Source organism: Cuculus canorus, chromosome 5 (genome assembly GCF_017976375.1).
Source record: "Cuculus canorus isolate bCucCan1 chromosome 5, bCucCan1.pri, whole genome shotgun sequence".
Classification (NCBI taxonomy): Eukaryota; Metazoa; Chordata; class Aves; order Cuculiformes; family Cuculidae; genus Cuculus; species Cuculus canorus.
In genome coordinates, this window is record NC_071405.1 from 51,311,019 (window position 1) to 51,323,952 (window position 12,934).

The 12,934-nt window shown below is 56.0% G+C and overlaps 1 protein-coding gene across 3 annotated transcripts in view; it reads left to right on the forward strand.

The window, feature by feature from the left end:
* The first annotated feature begins 396 nt into the window (after window positions 1–396).
* Window positions 397–12,934, forward strand: part of DGKZ (diacylglycerol kinase zeta) — a 44,360-nt gene continuing 31,822 nt past the window's right edge. Inside the window, exons 1-2 of one of the 3 annotated variants that reach the window (XM_054066664.1) lie at window positions 397–623; window positions 8,319–8,417. In XM_054066664.1, coding sequence (XP_053922639.1) covers window positions 463–623; window positions 8,319–8,417 — 260 coding nt within the window. In that variant the 5' untranslated portion in view covers window positions 397–462. The remainder of the gene's footprint in view (window positions 624–8,318; window positions 8,418–12,934) is intronic. The other 2 variants (XM_054066665.1, XM_054066666.1) reach the window with 2 other exon arrangements.

Below are 12,934 nucleotides of genomic sequence, written 5' to 3' on the forward strand. Positions count from 1 at the left end.
CCTCCCTGTAAGCTGCCTGGCACCGCCAGCCCCGCCGCCCGGGGGTCCGGGAGGAGCAGCGGGGCGCGCGGCTCGCCGGGCTGGGTCGGAGCCGCCGTGTCCGCCCCGGCAGCGAGGCTCCCGGTCCCCGGAGAGGGCGGTGGCGGCGACGAGGCTGCTGGCTCCGTCCCCCTCTCGTCCGGCCGTGAACAATGGGAGGCGGAGAGGAGGAGGAGGAGGCGGGGGGGAGCCTCCGCGGCTGCCGCCGAGCCTCTTCCCGAGCGCGGGCCGACGGCGCGGCTGAGGCTCACCTTCCTGAGCCGGCAGCTGGCGGCAGGGGGCGCTGCCGGTGCCGCCCGTGCCCCCGGTGCTCGCCCGCACTTCCTGCCGGCGGGGCGGGACCCCCGGAGGCCGCACCGCCCCCCGCCCGCCCCGTCCCCTCCCCGGCGCGGGGTGGCCGCACGCCGAGCCCCGAGCGTGGCCATGGAGCCCCCGCCGCCCGGCGGCTCGCCCTCCGCCTCCTCCTCCTCCTCCGCCGGCTCCTCCGGGGCGGCGGGCGGCGCCGAGACCGAGCGGGGGCCGCCGCCGCTGGGACGCCGGCACAGCAACAAGCGCTTCACCGGCCTCAGGCTCTTCGGGCGCAGGTGAGCAGCGGGGGAGCGCGGTCCCCGGGATGCGGGCGCTGGAGCATCCCGAGCTGCGGAGCCCCCGCCGCCGGCAGCGCCTCGAGACCGCCCCGTTAGGAAGCCGTTAACCGGCTGAGCGCAGCCGCCCGGGGGTGCAGGACGGGGTGTGGGGACCGGGAGGATGTGCTTGGGGGGTCGGAGAGGACCGGGGGGCTGGGCTGCGCTTGGGTGTCCCGAGGGGACCGAGTGGGGATGCGCTTGGATTTTCCTTTGGGGCCGACGGGGGATGCGCTTGGGGGCTCCGAGGGGGAATGCACATGGGTTTTCCTCGGGGAGCAAGGGGCTTGCTCTTGGGTGTTCCTTAGGGAACAGAGGGATGCGCCTGGGTTTTTCCTCGAGGACTCCGCTTGAGTATTCCTCGGGGACCGAGGAGGGATGCGTTTGGGTTTTCCTCGGGGACCAAGGGAGGATGCGCTTAGGTTTTCCTTGGGGACCGAGGGGATGCGCTTGGGTTTTCCTTGGGGACAGAGGGGGGATGCACTTGGATGTTCCTTGGGGATGGAGGGGGCTGCGCTTGGGTTTAGCTTGGGGACAGAGGGCGCTGCACTTGGGTTTTCCTGTTTTTGAGCTCTTGACCAAAGCAATGGAAAGTTGGGAAGCATAACTCTCACTGCGCCCGCTGTCGTCCCCAGAGAAGTCAGCCTACTCTCTGGAGGATCCATTTCCACCCACTCGGAACCGCCTGTCTTCATCCCCACACACCTGTCCACTGCTTCAGCTGCGAGACCAGCAGTCCTGCAGCACCAAGGTGCTGGTTCTGTGCTGCCTGCTGGGATTCCAGCAGCAGGAAGCTGGGATCCTCACTTTGCTCGCTTCCTCTCCAGAGTCAGCCAGGCTCCCTTGTGCCTCCTGCAGCCTTGCTCTTGCCCTCATAGTATCTGAGGGACTTGTAGCCCATGTAAGCAAAAGGGTGCCCCTGCCATCTGGAGCAGTGTAAAAACACTGAATAACTGAGGCTTGAAGAGACCTCTGGAGGTCACCTGGTCTGCTCTGCCACCTCAAAGCAGGGCTGAATTTGATCAGGCTACTGATGTTGAGTTTTGAGCGTCAGCAGCATGGAGGCTGCACAGCCTCCCTGGGCGCCTGCTTCTGTGCTTCAAGCTCCTGGGATTTTTTTTCCCCCCCATACCTGTTCAGAGTTTCCCTTGTTGCAGCCTGTACCATTTGTCTCTTGGGTTGTCACTGTGCTTCTTTGAGCAGTGTCTGCCTCAGTTTTCTCTGAACCCCATCAGGTAGCTGAAGAATGTAACAATATTCCTTCTTAACCTTCTCTTCTGCAGGCCAAACCATTCTCTTTATCTGAACTTCCTTGTATCTGATAGCTCCTCTTCCTATCTGTCTTGATGGTCCTCTGCTGAACTTGCTGCAGCTTGTCAGTGTTTTTGGTGTACAGGGAGCCCAAAGCAGGATCCGGTGCTCCTGGGTGGTGTCACAGGTGCTGGATGGAAGGGAAAGGCCTCAGTTTCAGCCTCCACACCCAAGCTGGAGCTGGAAACAAAGGGTTTGCAAGGTCACCCCACCACAGATCGGTGCTCTCCTCTGCTCTGGTTTCAGAGCTGGTGGGAACGGCTGCCTGGACCTGCTAGCAGTCGCTGGCCTGTCCCTAGTAGTGTCTGGCATCTTTCTCTGGCTCCCAGGGGTTTGGGCTGCTGTTCCTGCAAAATATATCAGAGCTTACATCAAGGGAAAGCTCACCATGTGTGAACAGCTTTCTGCAGCGTGGACATGTGGGAGAGAAGCAAAGTAGGACAGACAGGAGGTGCCGAGCTGGAGGGGGCCAGCCTGCCGGGATGACTGGAGATAGCTGTCAAGTTCTTTGGTACATGACTGCCCCTCTTGCTTTTCTTCCACTGATGGAGAGACCTGGTTTTCTCCGGCTCTTGGTGACAAATGCAGTACCCAGAGCTGCAGAGGAGTGAGGAGAGATTCCCATGGGCCTCCAAGAAGGAAGGGGCTCCTACTCATGCCCGTAGGAGGTGGGCTTAGTGGGAAGCTGTACAGGATAATTGGCTGCATGCTTCTGTATTCATGCCTACCTGAGCATTGGAGCAGAGAGTGGCGTGAAGTTTCATCTCCTCTGAGGGAACTGCAGTGGAAGGCTTCAGCACTTTCTTTTAGTGAGAAATGCAGCCAGCCTCTACCCCGCAAATGCGTTCCAACAGTAGTCGGTGGTGAAATTTGCACCCCCTTAGATTCTGGGCTTTAGCCAGAGTGTATGTGGCTGGGAAACGGGTCTAGAGGAAACTAGACAATGGAGCTGGTCCGCTAGCAGAAGTGAGTTTCTAGAGAGCCTTGGCTTCAAGGAGAGAGATCTCGCCAGGTGGGCACTAGCTGCTGGGCTCTGCCTGCAGTGACACTGGGAGGCATGGCCACAGCCAGGGGAGAGACAGGTCCATAAAATGGCAAGAGAGCCTGCTCTGCCCCCACAGCAGGTGAACCTCAGGGGGATTTGAAGCAAAAGAACGGTGGGCCCCAAAGCTCTGGCCTCCAACAGTACGTTATTCCCCTGTGTTTTGCAAGCGGGCTTATTTTTGTACCTTGTAATTGCCTTACAGGAGGGTGGAGTAATTGGCTTCAGAGCTGATGGAGACAAGCACACAATACATGCATCCAGGGCACGGATGGGTAATTCTTTTAATTGGGCTGATAAAGAGATTGGGGCTGATCAGATAATAGGTGGTTAGGATTAAATTTCCTTCCTAGGTGCCCCGTTTCTTGTGCTGTGAGTGAGCAGCATGGTTTACCCTCCCCAGGGGGAACTTGGGGAGGGATTGTGAGTGCTGAGGTCAAAGCTCCTTTCTTGCTGTCCCCCATACTGATGGGGGTGCTGGTGGGATTCAGAAATGGGTCTTCCCCGTGGTCTTCAGGGTCTTTAACGCGTTCGGCTTCAGAGGAGTTATGTGTGATGGCTGGGTCTGCTGCAGCAGCATAAGCGAGGGCGCATAGCTACCATCAGGGCAGCCAGTGCGTGATTGCCCTGCAGAGAGCAGCTGTGGTGCTTTGGCAGGCCTAGTGTTGGAGCCTTGCACGCGAGCCTGGGGGTGTCTGCCATTGCCCCAGGAAAGGTCTGTGGGTGGCAAGGCATACGGGTAAACGGCACTCGAGAAACTGAGCCGAGCACCCGCCTACGTCTTTCTGAGATGTCACTTGTCACTGTCTTTCTTGCAAGCTTGATGCTTATGCCCATGTGAAAACTGGGGGAGTTGTGCCAGTGGGACAGTCACCCAGCCTTTCTCATCCGCACTGTGTGGGGTGATACTACCATGTGCCCTTGAACTTGCCGGCCCTTGGCTGGTGTGTGGGTTCAGCACAGGGCTTTTAGTTTGCTTTCTTCTAGCAGGGATGTGGTAGAGGCGCTGTGTGGTAGCGTAAGCCCCAGGCCCCCTGGCAGATGGTCGTGATGAGCCTGAAGTTTGCGATCTGCTTGTTGGCAAGCAAGGCTGAGAGCAGCACTTAGCTCAGGACAGGCTTTTTCACAGTGCACCTTACTGCCAGCTAGCTGTTGAGCAATCCTCCTCTTCCACTTCATCCATGCATGCAGTGTTTGCATACCTCTAGCTCTGAAACCGTCCACCCTCTGCTCCTTGTCCAGCTCACAGGTGATGGGTGGCATTAGCTGGGCCCAGGCCAGTGACACTCGTGGGAGTCCCCAGCTGTCCCCTGGAGTGACACCTGCACTTGTTTTCAGGGCAGCTGGGATGTGCTGTTAGAGCTGTTCCTGCTGCTGTGTTTGCTCTGCGCTGGGCCTGACCTCCCATGGTGCAGCTCAGTGAATTTTGATCTTGCCAGGACTCAAAGAAAAAAAAAAAAATGCTCTGGACATGCTGAGCAGCCATGCCTGCTGGCAGCCAGTGCAGCTTTCTGGCAGGGAAGGATCAGAATGCAGAGGGCCCAGGTGCTCCCAGAGGCTGGGGCTTTCCCGAGCATGGTCCTTGCCTGCCACCTGCCTCATCTCTCCAGCCCTGGACACCTGCTAGCAGCTCTACTGTCCTCCCAAGATCAGAGCAGGGGCTGCCACAACGCCATGCACCCACACTGGAGAAGGTGGCAAGGCCTCTAATCTGCTTAGGAGTTGGAGCTTCCCTTCCAGAAAACCCTGTAATCTCCTCGAGGGGCTGAGGGGAGCACAAAGGATCTCTTCCCTCCTTTGAACAGAAATGATAGTAGGAGAGAAGGGCAGCAGAAAGGTTTCTTTCCAGGAAACCCTGTAATCTCCTCAAGGGGCTGAGGGGACAACAAAGGATCTCTTCCCTCCTTTGAATAGAAATGGTAGTAGGAGAGAAGGGCAGCAGAAAGGTAGGGGGACACTGGAGGTGGTCATTAGTCTTTGCAAGGAAACTGTTGAGAAGGGAGAGGCAGAGGCACAGATGTTGCAAGGGTGGAGTGTTTTGGGGTCTTTTTGAGTACGTGTCCTATTGGGGACTAAAAGGAGATGCTCCTAGGAGGAGGCCAGCTTTCTGGGATGGGAGAATGCTCTTTTGGAAGACAACCTGAGCTCTGATAGGCAGTGGGGGATGCAGTGTAGGATTTCCTTCTCTCATTGTGCTGTCATGCCCTGAGAGCAGTCTCCCCAGAGCCTTGGCAAAGCCTCTTAGGAGAAATTCCAACTCTGCTCTTGGTAGAGCTCTAGTTTGTTTTTCCTGGGTGATTCTTTGAGCTGAAGCTCCTGAGTTAGCTTCCAGCCATGTGTTTGCGTGCTTGCTGTCTCCCGTAAGTGGATGCTGACTTTGAGATGCTGAGCTCAGGAGCAGAGGTAGGGCTGCAAGCAGAGGCTCAGGCTCTTTGACCCATGGGCCCATAAGCCATACTTGTCAGAAAAGAAAGGACTGGCAGGAGGTGAATTGCCTCTGCTGGATACTTTGAGAGGTGGAAACTCTGGTGCTGAACCTACTTGGGGACGTGGACAAGGTGTAGAAATAGGGGAAACCTGTCCTGCTGGTTCTTGACCTGGCACCAGGCTCCAAGGAAATAAGCGCCAGAGTCAGGGAGCTTTCCCTGGGACAGCTCTCTAGTATTACAAAAGTAATACCCTGTGTTTCTGTTGCAACTTGCAGGTCTAGCAACAGCTACAGTCTCTCTTTGGTTTTGGGAGGCTTTCTTCTCCTGCCCATCAGAACGTCAGGCAGAGGGTGAAGGCCTGCCAAGGCAAGCAATGAGACTGTGCTGGCCAGACTAGTGCTTAGGGGAGTGGAGTCCTCTGGTCTGTGCCAACACATGTGTTAGGCCCAGCGCTGTTCCCCTCCTGCCTGTGGTTTAGGGTTTGATGCCCGAGGGTGTTAACTCTAGATAACAGTGAGTCCTGCCCCCAGGGGAAACCCTCCTTAATGCACCAGGGACTAACTGAAAGGATCTCTTCATGATCCCTGCTGTCCCAGACAAGTGGGAGTTAATGGGCTCTCTGTCTGCTGGGCAGGTTGTACTGTCTGAGTTAGGCTGTCAGTTCCAGTTTCTACCTGGAACTATTGGTCCCATGCCTGGGAACAGCCTGCCCAAGCTTTGCCTCTCATGGCCTTTTCCTAGTGGATGAGGGCCTGGAGAAATGAGCTGAGCATCCTCTGTCTTGGAGAAGCCCTTCCCAGCCAGCAGGGACCGGTGGAAGCTGGGGGCCTGTTGCTGGGTGATTGGGGGATGCTACCCAACATGCTGGTGCAGGGTAGTAGGTACCTGGCACTGGTGTGAGAAGCCCCTCTCTAAGGGCAGACAGAGGTCTGGCCACAGGTAGTCCTATCTTTGCTGCCACACCATCTTCCACTTGCCCTAAGTCAGTGGGAGAAGCTTTCGTTGTGCCTTGAGGGCTGATGCAGCTCCCCTGACAGTCCTGCAGGATGCCGGCTTGTAGTGGGCTCTGTGGGCACAGCAGCCTGGTCCCAGCCTTACAGGAGGCCTCCCAGACAGTGGTGTGTGAAAATCCCACCTGGGACCACCAGGGAAAAACTGGGTGTTTGCCCCTTCCCTGTCTCCACTCTCCCCATCTCTGACCACTCGCTGGTTGCAGCTCGGCTCTCTGTGAGGCAGGAGCTGCCTCATCTCCGAAACACGAAACACGCTGTGGCTTTGCAGAAAGTCACATGGCCCCACTGGCAGGCTGTCCCAGGAAGTCAGGGGAGCTAACGAAGAGTCTCATTGCAGAGGGTTTTCCCCTTGTTTTGGCACAGCTCAGCTCCCACAGGAAACGTGAGTGCCGGAACAGCCCATCCCTCGCTTACCGTTTGCAGCGCAGGTGCGGATCCGGAGCAGGAAAGTGGGGGGACTCCTTCCTGCCTGTGCCTTGCTGGCTGGGGGTCCCACCTCCTCTCAAGCAGGTCTCACTGGCTGAATGAGGATGGAGAGTATGTACTTAGAAGTACCTAACGCAGCTCAGAGCTTCTTCCTGAGCTCCCAGCCTCCAGCACAGCCTGTAGGTAGCCTGGAGAGGGGGGCTGTGCAACCAGCAACGTGCTGGCCCCTCTGTGTGAAAGTTCCTTCTCAATCAGATTATCTGTATCTCATCCTGCCTTGCCACCCTGGCCCTTGCTGGGAGCTGCTTGGATCTAGCACTAAGCCTCTTATCGCACAAGACTGAGGTCACAACACCAGGGGACGTGGCGTGGGGCATGGCTGGCAGCAGGCACTTGGCAGCTGCTGCTGTTGAAATGTGAAGGGGGGGGTGGTGGTGGTGGATATTTTCTGCAGGGATTTTGCACCCGTCAGAAGCTGGCAGATGGTGGGATTAAGAGGCTGTGAGGCTCCTATCCTGTGAGAGCTGCTGAGGTGCATGGTCAGAGGCACCTTGCTCCCCAGCCGAGCTCCTGACTGGGCTATGGGTTGGTCTGGGGCTGGGAGATGCTCCAGCAGAGGCTGCTGACAAGGGCCTCCAGCCTAGGCTCAAACAACAGCATTACCCGCCTACAAGTTTTCTTGCCGTTTGAATGATGGAGGAATTAGATGTGTTGGAGGTCAGTGCCAGAGGGATCCCAAGAAAGGTGGTCTTCCTCTGTGCTGGGTCACCAAGAGCTGGCTGGCAGTGGGCCAGGGCTCGCAGGGCTCCCAGGGCTCAGTGACCATGTGCAGAGGCTGGAGGGCTGGGAGCAGGTGAACTGCCCTGCCAATACAACGTTCCTCCATGCAAAGCTTGGCAAGTGCCTTCATGATTTATTTGAAATTCAAATCCATGCCTGGACCCAGCAGTTAAGGTGAAGTCTGCCAGGATCCAGAATGGCACAGGGGAGGAGGGAGGGAAGCAGGGCCAAACTAGCCCCAAGTCTCTGAGCCATGCACCCTCTGGAGGTGCAGAGCCTGGGCAGCTGCAGGCCCTTGGAGCTTGCTCGGTCAGGCTGGAGTTGACTCTGGATTGGGCTGGGTTAGTATCCCAGAAGCCAGACCACGGTGCTCAGTATTCACTTACTGGCTCCAACGGGAGAAATGGCCTTGCTGACCCCAGCTCTGTGGGCATGTTGCCTAAATTACTTCCATGGCTGACAGCAAGGGTGGTAGCATGAGTGCTGTTGGGGCCTCTGCAGTTTGCAAATGCCAAGACTGGGGGGAAAAAAATGTGGGGTGGAAGAATATGGCACCAGGGCAGCAAAGCCATGGAGGGGGAGGACAGTGCTGTGTGCCATGTGGCCAGGTGTGCTTATGGGGTGGGCTTTCTGACCACTCTCTTTGTGTCCATAGACTCCACCTGCCCCACAAAGGTGTCTTCCCTTGTCTCCAGGGCAGCCAGCCCAGACGATGGGGATCCAGGAGGATAAAGCACCGGCCAGCGGTGTATAAGTATGTGGTATTTTTATTGGTTTGCACAGGCTGTGCAGTCTGAGCATCTGCCGCAATGTTTCTGCTCAAGAGCTCTCTTCCTCCTCATCCACGTCTCACCTTACATCACCCTCCTGTATCTGCTTTAACTAAGGCCACTAAAAGCCAGGCTGGCTGCCTGCTGCCTGTGTGACTAACCTAGGGGGCAGGTCACTGCCAGACTTTTATCAACTAACATGGCAGCCCCTGTTTTGCTGGTGTTTGGGGTGAAGGTCAGTTGAGGTCTTCCTGCTCCATGTCCTAGCTGTTGTGGGCATGAGGGCCATAGCACCTAGACCCTGTGCTTACTGAGGGCTTTGAAAACCTAAGATGACAATGCTGAGAGGGTGGTTTAGCCAAATGGCCAAAGCAGCCTGAAGTTCAATAGGGCTGGGGCTGTCAGAAATGGTGGGAAATCAGGGCCTGGGAGGCAGTTACAGTGGCTGTGATGTAGTTGCTGTACAGGAGCCAGTACCTAGGCTAGCATGGTTCTGAGGGTTTACAGGTGCTCCCGAGGAGATGTGGAGGTAGGGTCAAGTCCCAGGCCCTGTTCTGAGACTCCCTATGCCATGGTCTTTGTGAGCAGCACATAGCATGGTCGGGGTTTGACTGCACTTCTATGAGTGCTGTACAGAAGTGCTGCATGGGGAGACCCCCACTGGGGGTTGCTGCTTCCTGGCTTCTGCTAAATGTTTTTTCTGGGTATCACCGCATCTACAAAGCGTTCTGAGCCTTTTCAAGTTTCTTGCTCAGTTTTCGGCTTGCCTGACCTCATAGACACAAAGGGCTCATGTCCCAGTGCTGCTTGGGAGTCTTGTGGCTGGATTTGTCGAGAGGCAGTGTAGCTGGTTAGTGCTCAGTAGAGAGGAGGTGGATGGGGTTTGAAGAGGCCCAAAGCACCCTGGGTTGAACACCAGAGGGCATGGTCGTTCTTTGGTGCTCTGCTGTGCCCTTTCCCTGGGGCTTGCTTCAGCTGGGTGTTGTGGCATGTCCCCTCTGCAGGGTCACTGGCCTTGTCTCCTTGTTCCTGGTTTTCTTCTCTTCTGCAAGGCAGGGCTTTGCAAAGCATCTACGTGGAGCTTTTTTGTGCTGCCACGGGTGAAGTGGCGGATAAGCTCACTGGCTTAAACTTGTTAGCCACTGCTGCAAGCTGGCTGATGCCGAGGCAAATGTCCAGCCAAGGCAGCCGATAGCCTGCTTAATGCTGCATGGGTTTGCATGTCCTGATAGCACTTGGAGCTGCACAATGGCACCTGCCCAACCTCTGCACCCGGAGCCTGTGTTGCTCCCGCTGCTCTGGTGGTCTCTAGAGCACTCAGTCTCACTCTGTGGGAATGGGAGCAAAGAAACTTGGGGAGGAGAGTGAGGCAGCCCTGCGCTACCAGTCTGCGGTGAAGTGTTAGCCTGTGCTGGGAAGGGAAAGAGTGGTGTACTCCTTGCACTGGCAGCACCTCTTCCCCTGGGATCTCTTCCATGAAGGTTGGCAGGAGAAAAAGAGTCCGTTGGTGAAGCTGCAGAAGCTGGCTGACTTGGGGGTGTTAGGATGAAAGAAGAAGGGGAAGCACCCAAGAGCTGTTATGCTGAGGGCATTTAGAACGAAAGGGGTGGAGGAGAAAAAAAATCGACTTCTCCTGCCCTCCCATTTGTAGCAAAGGAACAAGATGACCTTTAGCAAAACCAAGAGGTGATACATTTAACTTTGCTAAAATGAGCTACTTCAATTTTCAGGTGAGGTGGGGGAGAAGAACGCATGGTAGCTCTCTGCTGGGAGGTGAAAAAGTGAAACCGAAGATTAGACTTGTTATCAGTAACAGGGTTACACTTAAACCAACAAATGCCTTTTGGGTGGCAAGTAGGCATCGGCTTTGACACAGGGACACAATGAAGGCTTGGGGCACGGAAATAGGAGGCATCTTTCCTATCATAGCCTCAGGCTTTGCAGGGAGGCATAGATCATTGTGGACCAGCTTTCTCAGGGATGCTGAGCAGTCCCACACTTGCAGGCACCTGCAGGGGCTGCCACTTGTAGTGTGGTTTCAGGTGCTTTCCTCGCTTGGAAAGCCTTGCTCAGGGCTGCGTGGGGCTGGGGAGCCTTTTGACTTGAGCAGTGGTTTCTGCTTGAGCACAGCAGACCAAAACCTGTGACAGTGGCAAGGAAAGGCAGAAGTCTCCTTTGCCACCTGTTTGCCTGTGTGCATGTTTGCATGGTGAAGGCTTAGTAAGTCACTCTGTGACTTACTTAAGGGGAAGGAGGAGAATGGCAGCAGGAAAGTTTGCCTGGCTGGCTTGAGGAGAGGGCTCTTGGGCTTCCCGTTCCTGCTGCCTCTAGAGAAAGGGACTCTGAGAACCAGTGACCAGACTTTTGCTGGTCTGATTGGCTTGGAAGGGATTTTGGGGCCAGATAGATCCACCCTGGGCATACCTCCAGGCTTTCTTGTTTGCAAGTCTAAGTCCTGCCGGCCCAGGAGGGAGGTGGCGCTGTGGCCCAAATGAGGAACAGCAAGCGTTGTCAGCTGGGGTCTCTGCTGTGTGTAGACTACAAGGGGCAGGGAGAGCAGCGTGGACATGAGGCAATGGGAGAGAAGCTTTCGCTCCCTTGTCTGGAGATGGGGTTGGGGATGAACCACACATATCTCTTGCTAGGCTTCTTTGCTCTGAATGTGTGTCTAGTTATAGCACAACTTTAATTTCCTCTTTGATAAAACATCCTGCCAGTCCTAATAAGTGGGTCTTCACATCGATGGACTGGGGACTGTTCCTAGGGGCCCTTCTGAAGCCTTTCCTCCTCCTGTGGTTACTGTGGGCACCATGACTGCCCTGTGGCTGTGGGGACACCTGGAATGCTCCACTGCTAGTGGCAGCTGGTCCTTTCCTAGCACTAGAGAAGAAAGTCCAAGGGATGGGTACTCTGTGTAGGAAAAGGGGCAGACCCCTCCATCCTTCAGCAGCTCTCAGATTTGAGGGGAGGGCTGAGCAGGGGTGAAGGTATTTTCCTGCCTACCCTGAGCACCTCCAGCTCCCCTATCCCACTGCTGATGCTGTGAGAAAAGGGCCAAACGCAATCCCCACTGCAGCTTTGGTGATGGAGAGGTTTACTCATGTGTCCTCACCCTCCCCAGCTCCTGCTGCTTTGCAAAGGCCACTTGCTTCTTCTGCTGTGACAGAGACGGCAGCACAGCAGTGGTGGCGATAGCTCAGCCTTTGGGCCCAGCTCCCCTCTGGTTAATGGTTTCCTGTGAACTGCTTTCCAGATACCCATCCGGGAAGGCAGCTGGCTGCCTCTGTAGTGCTGGCAGCAGCCTCCCGTGACATTTTATTTTGATCGTTTTACTGTAGTCTCTATCCAGGCCCCAAGGAACACTGGGCACACTCCAAACACATGCATGTTCCTACACACAGAGCAGAAGAGCTCCCAGTCTAATTTTAGCCGTGACATGTAGGCAAGGGGAAGGGGCAGGCAGGAGGAGACAGGGTGTGAAAGAATGAGGTCCCAGCTGCAGCTGCCCACACTGACTCAGTAGGGCCGCCTGCGTGGCTATCATACGGCTATCGGCTCACGGGTAAATGACCGAAATAACAGAGACTGTGATTCACACCTTGCAAGGCATCGTGAAGAGAGCTGGCCTTTGATGTGACCCCTGTCTCCTTTCCGCAAAGGCCAAAACGGAGATGGGTTTTGTGGCCGCAAAAGGGAGCTGAGTTGCGTTTGGTCTGGAGCAGGTCCCTGGGGGCAGCTGGGGAACCCGGATAGCAGCGAAGTGTGATGGGGAAGTCCCCAGCCTGGCTCTGAGAGGTCCCATGGCGGGGCAGGGAGGGGTGTTGTAGCAACAAAGGGAGGTAAAAAGCTCCTGAGATGTCTGTGGAGCCTGCCCAGACCAGACGCTGTATCTTGAGCGCAAGTTACCTCCTGTACAGAATCACAGAATGGTTTGGGTTGGAAGGGACCTTAAAGATCATCCAGTTCCAGCCCTCATGCCGTGAGCAGGGACACCTTCCACTAGCTCAGGCTGCCCAAGGCCCTATCCAAGCTGGCCTTGAACACCTCAAGAGATGGGGCATCCACAAATTCTCTGGGCAACCTGTTCCAGGGTGTCACCATTCTCATGGTGAAGAAATTCCTCCTTATGTCTAGCCTAAGTCTGCCCCTCTCCAGTTTATAGCCATTGCCCCTAGTCCTATCACTAAAAGCCTTTGTGCACAGTCCCTCCCCAGCTTTCTTGTAGCCCCTTTCAGGTACTGGAAGGTCGCTATAAGATCTCCTCAGATCCTTCTCCAGGCTGAACAACCCCAACTCCCTCACCCTGTCTTTGTATTGGAGGTGCTCCAGCCCTCTGATCGTCTTTGTCTCCCTCCTTCGGATCCAACAGCTCCATATCCTTCTTACATTGAGGATTCCAGAACTGTACACAGTACTCCAGATGAGGTCTCACAAGAGAGGAACAGAGGAGCAGAATCACTTCCCTCGACCTGCTGGCCACGCTTCTTTTGATGCAGAACAC